The sequence below is a fragment of the Bombyx mori genome, chromosome 21 (assembly GCF_030269925.1).
Source record: "Bombyx mori chromosome 21, ASM3026992v2".
Classification (NCBI taxonomy): domain Eukaryota; kingdom Metazoa; phylum Arthropoda; class Insecta; order Lepidoptera; family Bombycidae; genus Bombyx; species Bombyx mori.
The window spans coordinates 13,272,185-13,293,499 of NC_085127.1; the positions used below are offsets into that span (position 1 = coordinate 13,272,185).

Here is a 21,315-nt window from a genome sequence, read left to right on the forward strand (position 1 = left end):
TATCTGCCGCAAAACAGTAATGCTTTCAGTTTAAAGGATGAGGCAGCCATTATACTATTAAACTGAGACTTAAAACTCGTGTCTCAAGTTGGATGATCACGTTGTCGATATATAGGGGCTCCGGTAATCACTAAGCATCAAATGGGGGCCTTCAGCTCGTCCATTGATCTAAGCTAAACTAAAAAAAGTGTGTTAACTTAGTAAAGAAAAACATTCTCTGTCATCTTCGTTAAACGGAAATAATGAACCCTATTTTGTAAACAATAATAAAAGCTCTAACTCAGGCACATATTACATTCTAAATAAAACAGTACAGTACAGTAATAAAAACAGATATCCACTCTTAATACAGTCTTTAACTCTGAAATAATGAAATTCCAAGCGTCGTCCACGCGACAAACAATTTTACGAGATTAAAATGAAAGCTTTGAATTCGTTAGCCGTGAAAATAGTTGCGCTATTAAACACCATTAACTGGGTCCCTCTCGCATTGAACCATCCAAGTCAATACAGAGAACGAAAATGAATTCCGAGTTCAGAGTTATTATTACGTCTTAAAAACGACACGACAAAGCATTCTCAATGGACTTCGAATTCTTAATTTAAGGTAGCGTTTCGTTCTAAATTAATGTTTAATTTAAATTTGTACTTCATTAAACATTCAAAATTTTAACTGTACAGAGATAATTGGTTGTTTTTAAAGTAATAATTGATTGCAGTGTAAAATGTGCACGTATTATCAGATCGTAAGTATTCTTCAATAAATTTTAGGTCACACTGATGGTCCCGCGGGAGTTGTTGGACTTCACCCGGGCGCGTCCGTATGTGGCGAATAACGGGCCTCTGGGCACCATTCCCAGGAGCATCGTTCCGTCTCTCTCGTTTTTTTACAACGAGAGAGACCGAACGACGTGGACCAAAACCAGCTCCGGGGGTTCCAAGCTCTCCTCCCCCTTTACTTGTTGAAGGGTGGTCCTCCTGGAGATGCGTGGGCCTCCACCTTTTATTCTTTTCCTTTTGATTATTCCGTTGATTTATTTACTGTCTTTTGTTATCTTCATTGGTTTTATTTATATTTTTATTTGTAATCTGTCTCTTTCATCGTTTTACTTTTTGGTTTATCATTTTGTGTTATTGTCTATCCAGTCTATCTTCGCCTTTTGTTTTTATTTTTGGTTTTATTTGTTTTATTTTCTTCTTATTTTCATTTCAGTCCTAATCCTAAGCTTTGACACCTGGTGAGAGGATGCATGGCTGGTGGGTGACCGGTCGCTAGTGTCCCAGGGGACCGCAACCCGGGTAAAAAAACACCCGGTACCCGCCAAGCGAGAGAATTCCTTCGTACTCGTCGGTAAAGAGTACTGACTGGCAAAGGTGGTGTCATGCCGCAATCAAAGAGAGGGCGCGGTCGTCTACCGACCACTGGTCTGACCGCGGACAAACAGGCGTGTCTTATAACTCAGTGCTCTGAGATAAAGACCAGCGGTAGCATGAGTAGTATGCGCGAAGTAAAAAGTGCAAAAACCATGGAAGGGAGCCCTAAAAAGGATCCCGAGTGTCATCTGAAGGAGAGTGCCGCGATGGCACTGAAAGTGTGCAGTAAGCCCGGCAACCTGAAGAGTACGTATCAACGTGCCCTGAAGGAATTGGCGGTGACAATAATAGTCACTGTCCAGGAATTGAACAAAATCATATAATTATATTTTTATGCTTTTATTATGTATTTTGCTTTTTACAATTTTATTATAATTATATTCGATTAACATTAAGTCTGCGGCTTATTGCTTATGTTGGTGTTGCGCACGCGTCCGTGTCGCGTCTGTCTGTCTTCACATTTTGTTCCGGGTCTCCCCGCGCTCCGCTTCCGCGTGCCCCGCACGTTTAGGTATCGTCGCCGACATCCTCCCCGCCTTTGGAAGGACAGCTGCATCTTCCAAAACTTCAGAATCTTCTGCAGTAGGTAGAAGGCAGATCTTATTAATGGCTCGTCGCTCGATGCCTCGATAAGTATTAAAATCAGCGACTCTGACTACTCCGTCATCTCCAGGATAAAGTCGCTGAACTCGACCAAGTCTCCACTTTAGTGGTGGTAAGTTGGGTTCTTTGAAGACTACCAGATCACCTTCTTTTAAGTTTGTCTGTAGAGTACGCCATTTTGTGCGTTGTTGCAATTCAGCCAGATATTCTTTCCTCCATCTTTCCCAGAAATGGCGTCGCAATTGTTCGACCAACTGGTATCTGGTACGTATTTTTATGTCAGTCCCTTGCGAACCAGGTAGCGACGTCAGTGGCCGCCCAATCAAGAAATGCCCTGGGGTTAAGGGAGAAAGATCATTTGGGTCGGCTGATAAAGGAGTTAAGGGGCGGGAGTTGAGGATCGCTTCAATTTGTGTAAAGAGAGTATTCAACTCCTCGTATGTGAGACTTATATTTCCCGTTATACGCTTAAGGTGAAATTTTGCGCTTTTCACGCCCGCTTCCCAAAGTCCACCGAACGTTGGAGAATAAGGAGGACTAAAAACAAATCTTATGCCCCTATCAGCCGCAAAATCGGTTATGGAATTTAAGTCTAATCGCAATACCCTGCTCAACTCATTGCTCGCTCCAACAAAGTTTTTGCCATTATCACAGTAAATATAATGTGGCCTACCTCGTCTGGAGATAAACCTCTTGAGGCAAGAAATAAAAGCTTGGGTCGTGAGGTCACTGACCGTTTCAAGGTGAACAGCTTTCGTAGCGAAACAAATGAAGATACATAAATAGCATTTTATTGTTCTACTGCCACGGCCTTTTTTACTCGCGATCATGAAAGGACCAGCAAAATCAACTCCCGTGAACTGAAAAGTGAATGATTCAGTCACCCTTGCCTTAGGCAGATTACCCATCAATGGCTCCATGGTCTTACCCTTCATCCTAACACACGTAATACATTTTCGGACAATGCTTCTAGCAAGCATTCTACCGCCAATGGGCCAATACTGTTCTCTAAATGAACTAAGAAGCAATTGAGGGCCCGCATGAAACAATCGTAGGTGCTCATTCAACATCATGATTTTTGTAAGATGATGATTGGACCTCAGCATAATTGGATGCTTTGTGTCATATTTAAGACTAGCATGTTTTAAGCGACCACCTACTCGTAGAAGCCCCGTAGCATCAATAAAGGGAGATAGCTGCAAAATATCAGATTTAGATTTAAGCGATTTATTTTTCTTAAGTGCAGTTATCTCACAGCCAAAGGAGTCTTGCTGAGCGGTTTTAAGAAGGAATGTAAGAGATTGATGAAGTTCAGTTTCATTAAGAGAACCAAGTATTCCGTTAGTAAGTTTTTTACAATTGTCGATGAATCGGAATACGTATGCAAACATTTGTTTAAGTCTTAAAGTAACCAAATTGAGGTTTGCTTATTTAATTTAAGTGACCCAACTGTTCATATTCATATATAAAGGCACAATACTTCTTCTTTAAATTAAGGTCTTTTTAAGTTTTCTCTCAAGGCTCAAGAAACGCTTTTTTGCAATAAAGAACGAATCACCTAGTACTACTTCAGGGGATTCTTTGAATGGAATAAATACTGAAAATCTACCATCTTCAAGACGCTTGGTGGTTGCAGTAAAGTAGCGTTCACAAAATTGGTCGTCAGCAGACATAGTAGGTTTTGAGGATGGTACTTCTTCAAGACTCCAAAACCTTGTCAGCTGATCACTGATATCTTTAGTGAAGTTACAGTGCACCTGTCTATTCTCGTTCAGCTCACTACTGTAAAGAGGACCTGCTACAATCCAGCCTAATTTAGATTCCTGAAGAACCGGTTTTGCAGATCCTAATTTTATTTGATTAGGTAACATTAACTCGAAGAATATTTCGGCACCTAATAATAAGTCAACATCTGATGGGCGGAAGAACTTAGGATCCGCTAATTGGATATGCTGGGGCAAGTTAAGGTTCGTTACATGTACTGATGTATTCGGCAACAAGCCAGTTATTTTCGGAACAACTAAGCATTTAAGGGGTGCACTAAAATTATTAACACGTGATTTTATAGTCAAATGACAACTATTAGATATGGACGTTTTACAATTATTTATACCAGATACGCATAACGTATCCATGTTCCTACCAATAAGTCCCATGTGTTCCTTCAACTGTTCTGTGACAAATGATGATTGGCTGCCCGCATCAAGTAAAGCACGAGCAAGGTAAGTATTATTATTTTCAGGATTTATAACTTCTATTAAGGCGGTGCCAAGAAGAACTTGACCAGCAGATTTAGCAGGCAGAGATACAGGTACGTAGCTGCAATGACTTAGTGAAGTATTTGTTTCAAGTGTGGGACTATCCACATGCAACAATGTATTATGTTTCTTTCTACAGATTTTACAGGTACCCAAAAGTCGACATTCATTTGATGCGTGTCCTCTTCGCAAACAGTTAAGGCATAGGTTTAATTTAGAGACCTCAACACATTTCTTTTCAGGTGATAATTGCTTAAATGAAGGGCAATCTATGATCCGATGTTGCTGATTACAAAATGGACACGACCTAGAAAATTTGGTATTGGCAGAAGTCACAAAGCTTTTGGTTGTTTTATTATGGTAATATTCTTTAACTTTCGGCTCAGGTTTTTTATAATTATTCTTGTACAAATTGAATTTATTTCCGTGTTTCTCACTTCTGCTCACTGCCATTGTCTCAAGAATATCAGCGCTATTACGTAAAAATGTTATAAAATCTGATAGCTCAGGTAAGTTGTTAAAGGTATTTTTATGTTCCTCCCATTTACTAAAAGTAATCGAATCTAGTTTAGTTGACACCAAGTATATAATGAAAATATCCCATTTGTCAGTAGGCTGTTCTAAAGTGTTAAGAGCCCTCAAGCTTTTTAAGACATGATCAATAAGAAATCGAATAGCTCTGTGAGACTCGTTTGTGATTGATTCTATTTCAAATAACGCCTTTAAGTGGTTATTAATAAGAATCTTTTTGTTATCATAACGTTCACATATTAAGTTCCAAGCTATAGTGTAATTTTTTGAGCTAAACTCAAGTGATTTTATGATTAAGGCTGCACCACCCTCCAAAGATGATCGCAGATAATGAAATTTATTAATGTCTGATATAGTTTCATTCGAATGAATTAAAGAATCAAATGTATCTCTAAATTCTAGCCATTTTAGATAATTTCCATCAAATGTAGGTAATTTTATGGTAGGGAGTTTAATGTTGCTCAAATTATGATGACTACAACTATTTGAGCATGCCGAGCGAGCTGAGTGAAGGCTCCCCTCTTTTTCGTCCCGTGCGTTACGACGCGACTCAAGTATATGTTGAGCTAAAGATAATGTACCATAGTATAAGTTTTCGAAACTATCTATATCACTGCTGTCATCTTCGGTACATGACAACATTTCAATCTGAGACTGAACTTCATCAAACTCAAACAATAAATTCTCAATTTTGTCTAAACGAAATTTCAATTCTCTAAACTTTAAATCACTAATGTCCTCATGATTAGTAACGTTAAAAGCTGAAACGTAATCCTTAAATCGTGTCAAACGACCCTAAATAGTCCCGCGTGATCTAATTAACTCTTTCATTTTCTTAACCTCAGAGCTACCACCAGACAACATATCTTGATCTTGAGGCATTTTATTGAAGCGTACTTAATGAGCTAAACAAAGTAAATGTGCATCAAACCGATTCAAATAGACTCGTCAGGCGCAAGGCGCGTAGACACTGCAAGACACGGCGCCGCGCAGTGCGCCCGACACAGTGCAGCACCGTGCGTATCACAGTGCACGACGACAATGCTCACTCGCAACACCGGAGCGCAGCGGCCGGTTGCCGATTACGTTTCGATGTCGCCTGGAATGTTCGGCCAAATTATTAGCAAATTATAAATTTACTTGATTTGTTTTCGGACTTATAAGGGCATAAAGATAGTATTATTTTAAAGTGCAGAAATTAATTGCAATTATGGAAACTCTCGGTAAACAAAAGTACTAATGATTAATTACTATTACGAGAATTCTGCACTGATTATGTATTTATGTACTTAAGGGCTTAGCCATAATTAAAGACATAAGCATTTCACTTGTAGCATTAAATATTGTTTGAAATTAAGAAAACAATTTATTTAATATTTAAGCAAAGTTAAAACGTACGCAATGAAGATAGTTAAACACATTAAACGTATAATTATAAGCACTCAGGTATAGAACGAATACTCTAGAACGAATATTCGACACCAAAATGCACGCGAAACAAAAGTTCCACATATCTACCCGCAGAGAAAAAAAAGAAAAGAAACTCTCAACACAAATTAAAGAGGGACATTTACGAATAAAAGGAAAGGACAGAGCTACTCCCCTGGTGTTGGAATCTCTCCATGATGTTCCACTGGTTTACTTAGGGTCCAGCTGGTTGCTTGAGATAGTATGTATATTAAATCCGGTCACGTTCGTCCTGTCACGGTCGCCAATTTTTGTCCAGGAATTGAACAAAATCATATAATTATATTTTTATGCTTTTATTATGTATTTTGCTTTTTACAATTTTATTATAATTATATTCGATTAACATTAAGTCTGCGGCTTATTGCTTATGTTGGTGTTGCGCACGCGTCCGTGTCGCGTCTGTCTGTCTTCACGTTTTGTTCCGGGTCTCCCCGCGCTCCGCTTCCGCGTGCCCCGCACGTTTAGGTATCGTCGCCGACAGTCACAGAGGTCACAGAAGAGCTGGCGAACCGCCCCGCGGCCAAAGAGACGGAAATGCTGCGAGTGGTGAGCGCCAGTCAACAGGAGGAGATTGTACAGCTCCGACAGGAGCTGCAGGAGGTACGCAAGGAGCTGGCGCGCATCTCACAGGCTTTGATGTTGTCCAACCCAGTCGAAACCCCGGCCCCAGCTTCAACCACCACGACAGAGGAACAGGAGGAGCTACGTGTCCAACGCATTATGCGTGCCATCGGCACCATGGTTGACGCTCGCATTGCGAGTCTGGAGATGCGGCTGCCCCCGGAGCCTCGCATCAGGCCACCCCTGGCGGCGGGTAGACGGAAGTCCTGTGAGTATCTGAATGAAATCTTTTATTTAATTTAATTCAATTAATTTCGCAGATGAAGCGTAGCCTTAATGAAAACATTCACAGAAACCATGGAGAGATTTCGTTTTAATAATTGAATAACTTGGATGCTTCGTGTCTTAGCTCGCGAAAACATTTCGACGGTTTTATTTGTCTCGTATGTGTTCGTCACAGGAGTAAATCAAAATACCTTTACGTAGTAAAAGTAGTTATGATTATGTCTATAACTCGTTATGTCTACAATTCGTCTCTCACACGCGTCTACAATTTCATGATATATTATGTAAAACCGAAGAAAACAAAAATTAGCGTAACGTTTTCAAAGATAATTTGAATAATTGTATGATAGCTTTTAAATACCCAGATATATTTGAATGTATGGAATATCTTTTGTGACATGATCCTTTGTGACACTGCCAACTTTTATTATGACAAGGTAGTCCTGTTTTTTTAAACATTTAAAATTAACGTATCAACCATATCTAAAGTGAAAAACTTATTACGGAGCTGTTGATTGTAAAAAATGAAAAACGTCGATGTACCTAATGTTAAATTATTTTCATTAGCAAAATAAATAAGTACAGTATTACTATATAATAAATAAGTTAGCCCGAGGATATATGACATTCACTGAAGTCGTCGTGGCCTAAAGGTAAAGACATCCGGTGCATTCGTATCTAACGATGCACCGGTGTTCGAATCCCGCAGGCGGGTACCAATTTTTCTAATGAAATACGTACTTAACAAATGTTCACGATTGACTTCCACGTTGAAGGAATAATATCGTGTGATAAAAATCAAACCCGCAAAATTATAATTTGCGTAATTACTGGTGGTAGGACGTCTTGTTGTGAGTCCGCACGGGTAGATACCACCACCCCGCCTATTTCTGCCGTGAAGCAGTAATGCGTTTCGCTTTGAAGGGTGGAGCAGCCGTTGTAGATGTCTTTGGGCTCCAGTAACCAGTTAACCCCAGGTGGGCAGTGAGCTCGTTCACACTTCAAACATTAAAAAATAAAAATAAAAACATTTTATTCCAAGTTGTGGCAGATTGTAAATATCATCATTATCATCATTATCCTGCCCTTCTCCCAGTCACCTGGGGTCGGCGCAACATGTTTTCTCCTTCCATACTCTTCTATCATATACCATTTCTTCGCTCACTCCCCTCCTACCCATATCGTCTTTCACACAATCCATCCATTTCTTCTTAGGTCTACCTCTTCCTCTAAATTGATTGCAAATATACAAATGGCAGATTGTAAATATACCCAGACAGACAGAGTTGACAGTAAATGACAGAGTTGATATATATAGTCTGTGGTAATCAGGCAAAAATCCCGCCAAAACTAAAACATAAAATGAGAGTCTTAACAGATTGACTGCCATGTAGGTCACCGGTGCCCTACGCGGCGCACTGAAGTAATTACGTCGATTTCTGTTACTAAGGCGCCTGGATTGCTTAACGTTGCCTTTTTTTGTTTTAAATCTACGTTTTATCTTATGCGTCTTTCCCAGCGCTATGACATGTCCTTCTTCAAACGAGGCCTGTGGAGAGTACCTAACGGTAGGCAGCGGCTTGGCACTGCCCCTGGCATTGCTGAAGTCCATGGGCGACTTTAACCGCTCACCATCAGGTGGGCCGTATGCTTGTCTGCTTACAAGGGCAATAAATAAAAAGAGTCAAAAGGCTAATAATTTGATTTTAAATTTTGTTTAATATATATTGTTATTCTACGTTAAATACAAAATACATAAAAATTGCGTTGTTTAACTAATCGTTTAACTAATCTTTGTTTAACTAATCGAAGTAGGAATCATCGTATATGTAAAATAAACTTTTAGGAGAATATCGACGTACTGCTTACGTCGATATTCTCCTAAAAGTTTATTTTCTATATAGTACATAATACAATAAGTATGTTCAATACAATTTAAGGTTTTAGAGGTATTTCAATATCGTTTTAGGCCGGTTACAGTGCTCCACCGACCGTCTGTGCGTACGTTCCGTCCTGACGGTACGCATTAACCGATCGTCAGGTTGCTTCATTCAGTGCTCTCCTGACCAACAATCTGACCGGATTGGTATAGTCGGTACGCAAAAGGGAAGCGTTTGCAAATAGTTTAATTGCTGCTTATTATTTTCGAAAACGTTTAAAGAACGTTCAAGTTTTTTTAATTATTTCAGAATGACGATCAAGTTTTGATGAATTATCAGCACATACTTCTTGCCAGGCCTTTAACTTGGCATCTTTATATAACACGTGGCCTTTGTCCCAGAGCGGTTCACGAAGACGAACTTCGGTGATTAGGCGCTCGGTATCGATATATTTGCCCACGTTCAATACGAAATCGCTTTTTTTGATGATGATACACACATCCGTACGGTCGGTCCACCCATCGGTGCAGCACAGAACGCGTTCATTTGTTTTCATAGCGCGTCGGTCGACCGATGGCACGCATGCGGACGCGCTATACCGACGGTCCTCGTACGCAGTGCGTAGCAATATGCGCGTGCGTACGGTCAGTCCAGCACTGTAATGATTTATGAATTTTCATATAAACGACAAGCGCGACTGACGTACGCGCAGACGGTCGGTGGAGCACTGTAACCGGCCTTAGTAATTTATATTAGATTACATTTAAACAATGCGCCTTATTTAACAAATAAACCAATGAAGTCAGTGCTGTGTGTAAAGATTGCTATAAACTAAACGGCAGGTGCTTTTCTCAGATCTCAACAATTATTTAGTGACATAAAAGATATAATTTCACCTTATTTTTAATATCCACTGCGATCCAAAACATCACAGATATCAATTATAATAAAAAAGACGATTACAACTCGGGAAAATCTAAAAAAATACATTACGTATAATTTATAATAAGCCCTTCTTCCTCATTTCCATAGATAATACACATAAATACTTATTACATTACATTAGTTAGTCTACAGAAAAAAAGAGCATCAGTACATCATAACGTAAATAATGTTACGCGCTGGGGTTCGGGATAAATAAAATTTTTACCAAAGTACAACTAAAAAACTGTATTCAACAATTAAAACCCTTAAACGCTTCACAAACACTTTAAAACACTCACCAAACACTTTAAAACTCTCAATTCGCTTGTTCCGCTTCGCTTTAGGTGATCCGTTCGCTGTTTCGCTTCGAGTAGCTCCGATTACTGACTGACTGCGTGCCATCCCTACAACGCTTTTATAGCCGATACCTCATCCCTAGAATTATCGAGAATATTCCACACTTCTCTAGTAGTAGTTTCCGCTATCTGACAATAGATGGCGTTGTAATTCTCGAGCTTCTAGATCCTTTTATATTCGTTAGACTATTCGGCGATAGATGGCGTTACTCTTACCGGCGTAACAATAAGAAATAGATTAAGAAAAGCTTGAATAAAAAATAAAATAATTGTAAATAGACATAGGCTTTAACAAAAACCTACTTCAAATAGAAAAAAATATAATATATTCCAAAACAAATTAATATACACTAAAATCAATAATCATCGAAATCGATTGGCGTGTTATTGAGTTATTCATCTATTTGTCGCGCACGTCCTTAATGCAAATTTAAGACTTATATGGATTTCTCATGGATACCATTGTCAGAACTGGACTAAATTGAAATGGGACCACACGGGAGGCGTCAGATTTCTTATAAAAAAAGAATCATCAAAATCGATTCACCCAGTCAAAAGTTATAAGGTATAACATACAAAAAACATATAGTCGAATCGAGAACCTCCTCCTTTTGACGTGACAACGCCTTATAATTCGATGGAGCCGGCTGCACGCACAAAAAAACATGACTCATCGAGGCGTTCCATTTAAGGCTTGAAGTGGACGCAAGAGCGCGCAACGAGCGACAAAGAGGCACAATCGGCCTCCGCGTTCGGCAGCGTTCGACATCTGTCTCTCTCCTACTTGAGTGAGCGATGCATCCGCGTGGACAGCTGCTATACAATAATACATTTACATGTTTTCGTCAAGTATGAAGCTCAATGAAAAGTGAATGTGGTTTCAATTGTTTATAGCAACGATAATTGCGATAATTGAAAAATGAAACCATTCCATCCATATTTTCTTATGACGTAGTCACGTTCAACTATCGTCAGTAAGCCGACTTTACAGGCAACCAATTTTTTTTTGAAGTCTGTTATAAAATAGGCCCTCGAAAAATTAGACCGCGCCAGTCAGTGTCAAGGGCTCGCTGTGACCTTTTAATCGAGCTCTCCCTTATGCGGATTACACTGAAAGGCACCAGACGCAATGTTCTCGAAGCGGCCAAGTTAATTTGTTAAACAGCCGATTACTCGGAAAACTGCTGAGCAATTTGTACAAGATGATTTTTTATATTTACGCTTAATTTGTCCGAAGCAAACTTCACGATTGACTAATATTAATGATGTTTTAGTGTACGGTTTTTGTACGTAATTTATTTTGTTAACGCGAGGTACTTATTTTCGAAATTGCCAAGTAATAATTCAATTTAAGATACACATTTACAATATTCGCGTGAAGCTTTCCTAGCGTGTATGCCTAAACGAGTCGCGGTTCACGTGGTGTTAAGTGAACAAACACTGCTACTGCACGTTAGTGCTGCTATATACTTTGAGAAATCAGGTCTGTCAGAAAGATAGGTCAGGTCAAAAATCTTTGTAATACTGAAGGCGTGACTTATTCCCGTACAGAAACAACGCGGGATTGCAGTAGTTATCCGTAGAGACCACAGACCAACATAGGACGCTGCCACATTTAAATAACAGAAGTGCCATCTCATGAATTTATTTCGCTTTATTTTGCCAAATTAGTTTTCAGCATGCAATAATGCTAGCATACATGCTCGGTAGGTGAAATGCGAAATGGTGCTCGCAATTTTACCGATAGTATATTATTATTTAAAGTCGGACTATAAAGGCGAGTGGGCAATCACCAACAATCAAGCTAAAAACGATTATTCTATTAAAAAGTACCAATTACATTACATTACATTACAGTTTTCAAAAACACCACTGGTCGTAGGACCTCTGCCGGGAAGCAGTAATGCATTCCGGTTTGAAGGGTGCGGCAGCCGTTGTAACTATACTGAGACCTTAGAACTTATATCTCAAGGTGAATGGCGCATTTACGTTGTAGATGTCTATGGACTCCAGTAACCACTAAACACCAGGTGGGCTGTGAGCTCCTCCACTCATCTAGGCAATAATAAAAATAAATAAAAAACTTTAACTTATTCACTCAATTAAATGTGCCATTCGCAAAAATCCCTACTAAGGTATATAGGAATCCTCCTCAAGTACCCGATACGATTGCACTAGAAACTTCACACTCGTGAATATTCATGAGCTAAGTAAGATCCGAAGCACCGGTCACTGTTTCCGTGCGACATTTATATGGACACAAAGCTACGAAAATTTAATGGACAATTACAATCATTTAGATTGAGTGAGTATGAGGTCTCACCGAAATTTGCCACCAAATCATTTTTTACACGCTTTGTATTAGCTTCACTTGTATGTATGTTTGTATGTTTATAACTGACTTTTTTTTTTTATTGCTTAGATGGGTGGACGAGCTCACAGCCCACCTGGTGTTAAGTGGTTACTGGAGCCCATAGACATCCACAACGTAAATGCACCACCCACCTTGAGATACAAGTTCTAAGGTCTCAAGTAAGTTACAACGGCTGCCCCACCCTTCAAACCGAAACGCATTACTGCTTCACAGCAGAAATAGGCAGGGTGGTGGTACCTACCCGCGCGGACTCACAAGAGGTCCAACCACCAGTAAAATCCTTTAGACGCGATTTTGACCCACTTTAAACGGCTAGATTCTATTCAAACTTTGTAGATTTATCGAGGACCGATGACAATACACTAATTTGATAAGATTATTCCATTATTGAATTTGCAAAATAAGATTTTTGCCAATTTATATAATTTTTATCTATAGTCGATAAGGCAGGAATTGATGTTAAAGTACTTAATAGTTTTAAAAATACGCTTTTATAGAAAATTTTACTAAAAAATAATTTTTCTAACACGCTTTTTTTACAATAAAATATATTTTACACTATTTTCAATTTAAATTTATTTTCTATTTTTTAGTTGAATTTTATATAAAGCGTGTTTTTTAATTTTTTTTAAACTATTATTTATTTTTCGTTTTTTTTTTATGTCTCACTCTGGCGCCCCCGAAGTGCCTACGTCTTGTTAATGGTGCCCGGGTTGACCCGCAGAATGATTGGCAACTAAAAACCATCGATCAATCTTTCCCAACATCAGATCCTCGTCCGAGATAGAGCTTGGGACAAGATACTAGCTAGGATTTAGCGGTAGGCAGCGGCTTGGCTCTACCCCTGGCATTGCTGAAATCCATGGGCGACGGTAACTACTCACCATGAGGTGGGCCGTATGCTCGTCTGCCTACAAGGGCAAAAAAAAAGAAAAAATAATACTTATGGGTGATTCCGCGGTCAACACTGCAACTAAATGCGCTGCTCCACCCATTGTCACCATGTCCTGTCAATGCCAATGTAGGCAAAGTTGCTCAAGCCCGTCTGATGTTGTACCGTTATAGTGGATAATGCACAGTAATGATGATGACAAGGCCAAACTCACACCGCTGCATAACCCTTAACAAGATAAACGAATTTAAAGAAACAAAATGAGTATATAATCAATGTAGTCAAAATCAATCAATAATGCATTATTAACAATAACCCAGAAACAAGTGATCAGATCTTGATAAAGCTTAAACAGGACAATATGCGAAGCACCAGCTTCCAAATAAAAAAGAATCATCACAATTGGTTCGACTAGAAAAAGTTCTGAGATAACAACACACATGCAAAATAGAGTCGAATGGACTTCCTCCTCGTTTTTAGAAGTCGGCAAAAAAGGACATGTCATAATGCTACATCTATCAAGTAGGTGTGAGGAAGTCAGCCCAAGACTAGGGAAGCTCTCCTGATAATTTATATCCTTATTGTAATCCTGTAATTTACGTTACCTTGTAATCTAGATTACATTAGTTAAGACACTAATTTTAATAAATGCTAGGAAAAATAAAACTAAGCGGATTCCGACACGTCCTCTCCTTTATAGCTCCGTGACTTGCAAACCTCCAGTGAAATGTTACACAGAAACATACAGCTAGCTGCATTGAAGATTTTAACAGCGGAATCTTCTAGAAAATTCCGCCATTTTATACTTCAGCATCACGAAATTCTATTTAGCCACAACTACTTTAATTCGTATTGAAAAAGTTGAATGGAATACCTAGAGAATTAAATCAACAATCAAATTATGTTCTGAATAGGTTTCAACAAGCTACAGATTTTTTTTTTACACGTCCTTATGGATCCATCAGATCCAATAACCTTTAGATTAGACGCCTTCAGCTCTAACACTAGAAGCAAGCTTAAGGACTTCGGTTACCGTACTTGTAGAACTCGATAAAGAGTTCGACGTGCAACCTAACCCATGCATCAGCCCGCTGAATTTCTCGCCGGATCTTCTCCGCAGGTAACGATTCCAATCCGGTAGTAGATTCATTCGCGTAGCAGCTGCTCTTGAGTAAGTAAGTGTTAAGTGGATACCGAAGCCCATAAACATCTACGACCTAGATGCCGCCACCCACCTTGAGACATGAGTTCTAAAGTCTCAACTATAGTTACAACGGCTGCCCCACCCTTCAAGCCGAAACGCATTACTGCTTCACGGCAGAAACGGCAGGGTGATGGCACCTACCCGTACGGACTCGCAAGAGGCCCTACCACCATTAATTACGTAAATTATAATTTTGCAGGTTTGATTTTTACTTTCCTTCACCGTGGAAATTAATCATGAACTTTTGTTAAGTACGTATTTCATTAGAAAAATTGGTACCCGCCTGCGGGATTCGAACACCGGTACATTACTAGATACGAATGCACCGGACGTCTTATCCGTTAGGTCACGACGACGACGAAATTATTCTTATTATTCTATTTTATTCTAAGAACAAATACAAACAGACATTCAGTGACGTGTTTATTTTTTTATAATATTTCTATAAGTGAACGAGATACTGCTCAGCTAGTGTCAAGTGGTTATCAGAGCCCATCAACAACGTGAATGCTGGCGGCCACCTTGAAACCTGAGTTTTATGTCTCTGTTCTTATAATCTTGCCCCGTCTTTCAAACCTCAGAAATACATATTAAATACATACTGGATCCACTTAATAATATTTTATATACATATTTGATGGCCTTATTAATTTGTGGTTAGTTACATTAAGTATCGTACCAATTCCCATTCCGTTCAGAGTTTTCGTAAAAGACATTGAGAGAGAGAGAGAGAGAGCGAGAGAGAGAGAATACACTTTATTGCACACCAAAACATAATTTACATTCAAAAAACAGTCAAAAAGCAGATACATTTGTACAATAGGCGGTCTTATCGCTAAAAGCAATCTCTTCCAGACAACCGTTTAATTTACAGTTTTAATTTATAAAATATAAAAATATAGCAGGTATTTTGCGGTGTACTAAAGACAATATAATATTATTATAGAAAATATATACATACAATAAACAGATATATACGGTTTACATATAATATGAAATATATAGCTAACTGAGGTGAGTGAGTGCTTCATATTGAGGTGAGTTGAGTAATGAAATGTTCTTAGGGTTTTATTAATTGACTAGTCAAATCCGTCCGCTTGGCTGGCCAATCTTTGGTTTGACTTTGATCCGATAGCTACCAACCGTTACAAAATCATCCGCTAGCCAAATCGGAAGATTATCTGAAAATTTCATCAAAATCGTTTCGTAGTAAAGGAACAAATATATTATGTTCTCTTACAACATAAACAATCTATATATTAATACGTGAAGCAAAAACTTTGTATCCCTTTTTACGAAAATTGCGCGGACGGAGGAGTATGAAATTTTCCACACCTATAGAGAATACAGAGAAGAAGTGCACAATGCTAATTTAATATTTTTTTAAATAATGCTTAAAAGATACATTAAATCAATAAAGAAAACATTACACACACTACATACCATGTATTTGACGCACACACGCATGCATACTATTTATTGTCAAACTTTTGTTCTTGGCGTCTGTTGTCAAATTGAGAATAGATTAAATATTGTTTGCCTTTGTTAATATTTTTTATAGTGTAGTCTTGGCGAAATTTGTGATTATAGAAGTACAAAATACAATCATAATAGTGTACAAACTTACAATTCCAATTAATTATAGTCGAATTTCGACTACTGCGGGACCTCTAGTTTGACATTATATTAAAATTTCATATAGAAAATAATGTCGTTTTTACGGTTCAAGCACACGTATTTAAAATTTATTAACTTTACTTGAAGCTTTTGCAACATTGATTAATCTGTACTCATTAGAAAAAAACCTACAAGTCGTTTAGAGAAAATATTCTAGCCTCTCTTAGCTTAAATCTATATAACAAATGTTGCAACAAGGACATAAGACAACACAGAACCTTTCGTATAAGGAAGTGAGGCCAATATAGGAGGCTTTGCAACACCTGCGTAGGACAAATAAAGTACAAACAGTATTCGAAGGCCATTGAAGTAGTCCGCAAATACGAAGGGCCCAATAAAAGTGAAGGGCCTTTGTAAGGGACTGTCGGAATATATCCTATGCTCGTCGGATTATAAGAAGGCTTTTCTATTTGGTGACAATGTTTTTCTATTTGTTCGATCCTGAAAAGGATTGTGTTGTCGTTGATTTTTGGTTTGCTAAAATGGCTTCTAGCCAATTGGAGATGTAAAATAAAATAAAAACTATATGCTTTTTCATTGTTGAACTCTCTGCGACTATACCATTAGGGCCAAGCCAAAATCAGCGAATCAGTAATTTTATTACAGTTTTATCAACTTGAGATTTTCATTATATGCGATAATTTGTACGGAAGATAAAAATTAGCAACTTTTACCGTCTAGTTTTTAAGATATTTCAAAAGGCTTACCTTGATAAACATGTTTCAATTGGATTTGAAAACTACGCCACGACTAAAGGGCCACGCGGCTCACCTCCTTACGCGTTTTGATAGCTGCGATCTGTGGCTTGTAGGAAGCGTTTACGTTGGAACCCTCACGCGGCTCACGGGTGATTCTCATGGCCCGAACAGTTCAATAAGATAAGGTTCATCGGTGAGCACCGCGGCCTGAAAGAAAATTCTAGATTTCTCATATGGCGTTCGACGTGTTAAGTGAAAACTTCTTTAGCCGCGTCGTGCACTTTTTGGATGGATGAAATCTCCGACATGCGTAATAGCTGTATATTTGTAGCTATACAGGTGACGTATTACGCGACATTAGTGCTATGTATATCTTTAATATCTTTAAATTAATTAATATGCGAGAGCATCGGTATCGCAGGATCCGACTGATGCATGACCACAACCACTCTGTCAAGAGTGTACGAATAGGAAGAAGAATGTCTTTAATAAAGAATAGTTTAAAAAAACTAACAAAATACGCTTTTATAGAAAATCCAACTAAAAAATAGATTTTTTTTTTAATTAATTTGAATTAAAAACAGTGTAAGATATTTTTTTTTTATTGCTTAGTTGTGTGGACGAGCTCACAGCCCACCTGGCGTTAAGTGGTTACCGGAGCCCATAGACATCTACAACGTAAATGCCGCTACCCACTTACAGATATGAGTTCAAAGGTCTCATTATAGTTACAACGGCTGCCCCGCCATTTAAACCGAAACGCATTACTGCTTCACGGCAGAAATAGGCAGGGTGGTGGTACCTACCCGTGCGGACTCCCAAGAGGTCCTACCACCAAAGAAAAGAAAAAAGAAAAAATGATTTTATTGTAAAAAAGCATGGTATATTTTGAGACAACACAAGCTTAAGACTTAATCGTGTCTACATCAGAAGTAAATCAGTTAAGGCTCCGATTTCAAACTTGCGACAATCTAAACAAATGAGCTGTTATTCCTCGAAACATGACCCATGAGGTATCATATTACTTGCATACCATTCCCGTCGCAACCTAAAATTGCTTACTTATGAAATAGCTGAGTTTGATTCTTATGAAGTCTTACTTCAGTATTATTTATTCATATTGCTTTTTATGATAGACTAGCGACCCGCCCTCGCTTCGCTTCGGAAACATTAAAACACACATGCAAAAAAAAAAAAAAAATTAGAAAAAGTAGCCTATGTTCATCAGGGACAATGTCGGCTTCTAATGGAAAAAGAATTTTTCAAATCGGTCCAGTAGTTTCGGAGCCTATTCGAAACAAACAAACAAACAAACAAATCTTTCCTCTTTATAATATTACTAGCGACCCGCCCTCGCTTCGCTTCGGAAACATTAAAACACTCATGAAACCAAAAAAAATAAAATTAAAAAAAAAATTAAAAAAGTAGCCTATGTTCATCAGGGACAATGTCGGCTTCTAATGGAAAAAGAATTTTTCAAATCGGTCCAGTAGTTTCGGAGCCTATTCGAAACAAACAAACAAACAAACAAATCTTTCCTCTTTATAATATTAAGTATAGATATAGATATATCATCACTCATCTGTTTGCTTAGTGCGAGTTTTTTAACGTTCTCGATAGCGTAAACGTTAGCTCATATTTGTATGGAGTTCGAGCCTTTGCGTACGTTTGCCGTTAGGGACGCTGTTCCAACTGCGTACAAATTTGAATTAACTTGTACGCTACGAGTATGAAGAACATTAAAAAACTCGCACTCAACACACTGTAGCGGTAGGCAGCGGCTTGGCTCTGCCCCTGTCATTGCTGAAGTCCATGGGCGACGGTAACCACTCACCATCAGGTGGGTCCTATGCTCGTCTGCCTACAAGGGGAATAAAAAAAAACACTGATGTGAAATGGTGGTAGGACCTCTTGTGAGTCCGCACGGGTAGGTACCACCACCCCGCCTATTTCTATCGTGAAGCAGTAATGCGTTTCGGTTTGAAGGGTGGGGTAGCCGTTGTAACTATACTGAGACCTTAGAACTTATATCTCAAGGTTGGTGGCGCATTTACATTGAAGATGGGCTCCAGTAATCACTTAACACCAGGTGGGCTGTGAGCTCGTCCGCCCATCTAAGCAATAAAAAAAAAAGTTGTAGTCCAGAAATATCAGGATGCCACCACCGAATTCGTGTGAGACAATTGCATGAGCTCTCAATAGTATTGTATAACTACAGTCGTAGTCCAATTAATATAAATTAATCGGTAGGCAGCGGCTTGGCTCTGCCCCTGGCATTGCTGAAGTCCATGGGCGACGGTAACCACTCACCATCAGGTGGGCCGTATGCTCGTCTGTCTACAACGGCAATAAAAAAAAAACCGTGCTATGACTACTGCAATAACATCCGTAATGTTTGAACTCATTGAATTCTCTGTGCAAAATTGAATCGTGGTTTGTAAGATTAGCTTCGATTTACGATTTTGTCACTTCAACATTTTTGTCTAACCTCTTTGAAGTGGAAACGCAGTCATAACTCAGTTTTTTTTTAAAGAATTTCTCGATTACTTCGATCATACAATTTTTTTTTTGTTACAGGAGACTTATGTGTAGACAACACTTGTAAAGCTGTTGATAAATATATAATTTATGTTACTTTAAACAAATTCTATGAGTGGGAAAAGAGGCACATACCTCATTATAAAATGAATATTGTTTTTTTAAGATTAGTTACTGACGACTCTCTCGGCCCAAGGACGTTTTTCAAAACGTAATCCTTTTCAATAAAGCTTGCATATCTTATTTTTTATTGCTTTGATGGGTGGACGAGCTCACAGCCCACCTGGTGTTAAGTGGTTATTGGAGCCTATAGACATCTACAACGTAAATGCGCCACCCACCTTGAGATATGAGTTCTAAGGTCTCAGTATAGTTACAACGGCGGCCCCGTCCTTCAAACCGAAACGCATTACTGCTTCACGGCTGAAATAGGCAGGGCGGTGGTACCTATCCAGTAAATATGCTTAATTAAATATAAACTTATCGTATTTTTCATTATTCACGATTAACCTATCCACGACTTCCCGCAGTACTTTTTGTAGTAAAATTTAAAGCTACAAAAGTTCGGCGAACGAAAAAGTTTCAGGCGAAGCGCGGTTTTATCGAACTACCTACAAATTTGGTTTTTAAATCCGAAAATAAAACCTGGACAGACTTTCGGGTTGCATTAGAAGTTGGAAATTTCTTGGCAAACAGTAACACGAACATTCATCTTCCGCTTCGAAGTTTCGGTGTAGGCAGAGAGACACAAAACATTCTGGACCCCGCCCAACTGGAACGTCGCTTCAATATCTTAAGTAAATCTCAACTTTACAACCAAAACGTCTTATGTCATTTAAGATTGAGTAAGGAAAATCCATCTTTCAGTCCAATACTACTCACAACAAGAATAAAAAGGTGTAGGCAGAGAGATATAAAACATTCTGGATCACGTCCAACTGAAACATGGATTCAATAACTTAAGTAAAACTCAACTTTACAACCAAAATCTTGTATGTTATTTAAAAATGGGTTAGGGAAATCAATCTTTCAGTCCAATGCTACTCATAACAAGAATAAATATTGCTTCTCTAAGTCTTCATGGCCTAAAGGATAAGGCATCCGGTGCATTCGTGTTGAGCGATGCACCGGTGTTCGATGCCCAGGCGGGTGGGTACCAATTTTTCTAATGAAATACGTACTTTACAAACGTCCACGATTGACTTCCACGGTGAAGGTATAATCATCATGTAATAAGAATCAGACCGGCAAAAGTAGGAACTCTTGTGAGTCCGCGCGGTTAGATACCATCACCCTATTTCTGCCGTGAAGCAGTAATGCGTTTCGGTTTGAAGGGTGGGGCAGCCGTTGTAACTATACTTGAGACCTTAGAACTTATATCTCAAGGTAGGTGGCGCATTTACGTTGTAGATGTATATGGGCTCTAATAACCACTTAACACAAGGTGGGCTGTAAGCTCGTTCACCCGTCTAGGCAATAAAAAGTTATATTCATCATTAAATTGTGACTAAAACATTATTATTTAAATAACAACTGACATTGTTAATGTAAGATTTGTTTATCGCTTGCCGCGTAGGAATAGAATTTAACGACCTTAAGGACTCTGTCACAGGAATCATGTTCGATATTCAGCCGAACACCTTTTAGTCCTTCAGGCCTACTCATCAACCCAAATCAAATAATACGACCG

At 38.7% G+C, this 21,315-nt stretch overlaps 1 protein-coding gene across 2 annotated transcripts; it reads right to left on the reverse strand.

Moving 5' to 3' along the window:
* Positions 1 to 1,699: 1,699 nt before the first annotated feature.
* Positions 1,700 to 10,416, reverse strand: LOC134200893 (uncharacterized). Of its 2 annotated transcripts, none has more exons than XM_062674763.1 (2): positions 10,186 to 10,416; positions 1,700 to 7,073 (listed from the first exon to the last, which is right to left on the reverse strand). In XM_062674763.1, exon 2 carries the CDS (start codon positions 3,366 to 3,368, stop codon positions 1,830 to 1,832), a length of 1,539 nt encoding a protein of 512 aa, XP_062530747.1. In that variant the 5' UTR covers positions 3,369 to 7,073; positions 10,186 to 10,416; the 3' UTR covers positions 1,700 to 1,829. The 2 variants fall into 2 exon arrangements, with proteins under 2 accessions (XP_062530747.1, XP_062530746.1); XM_062674762.1 differs by having other exon boundaries at positions 3,369 to 7,073.
* Between the last annotated feature and the right edge of the window lie 10,899 nt (positions 10,417 to 21,315).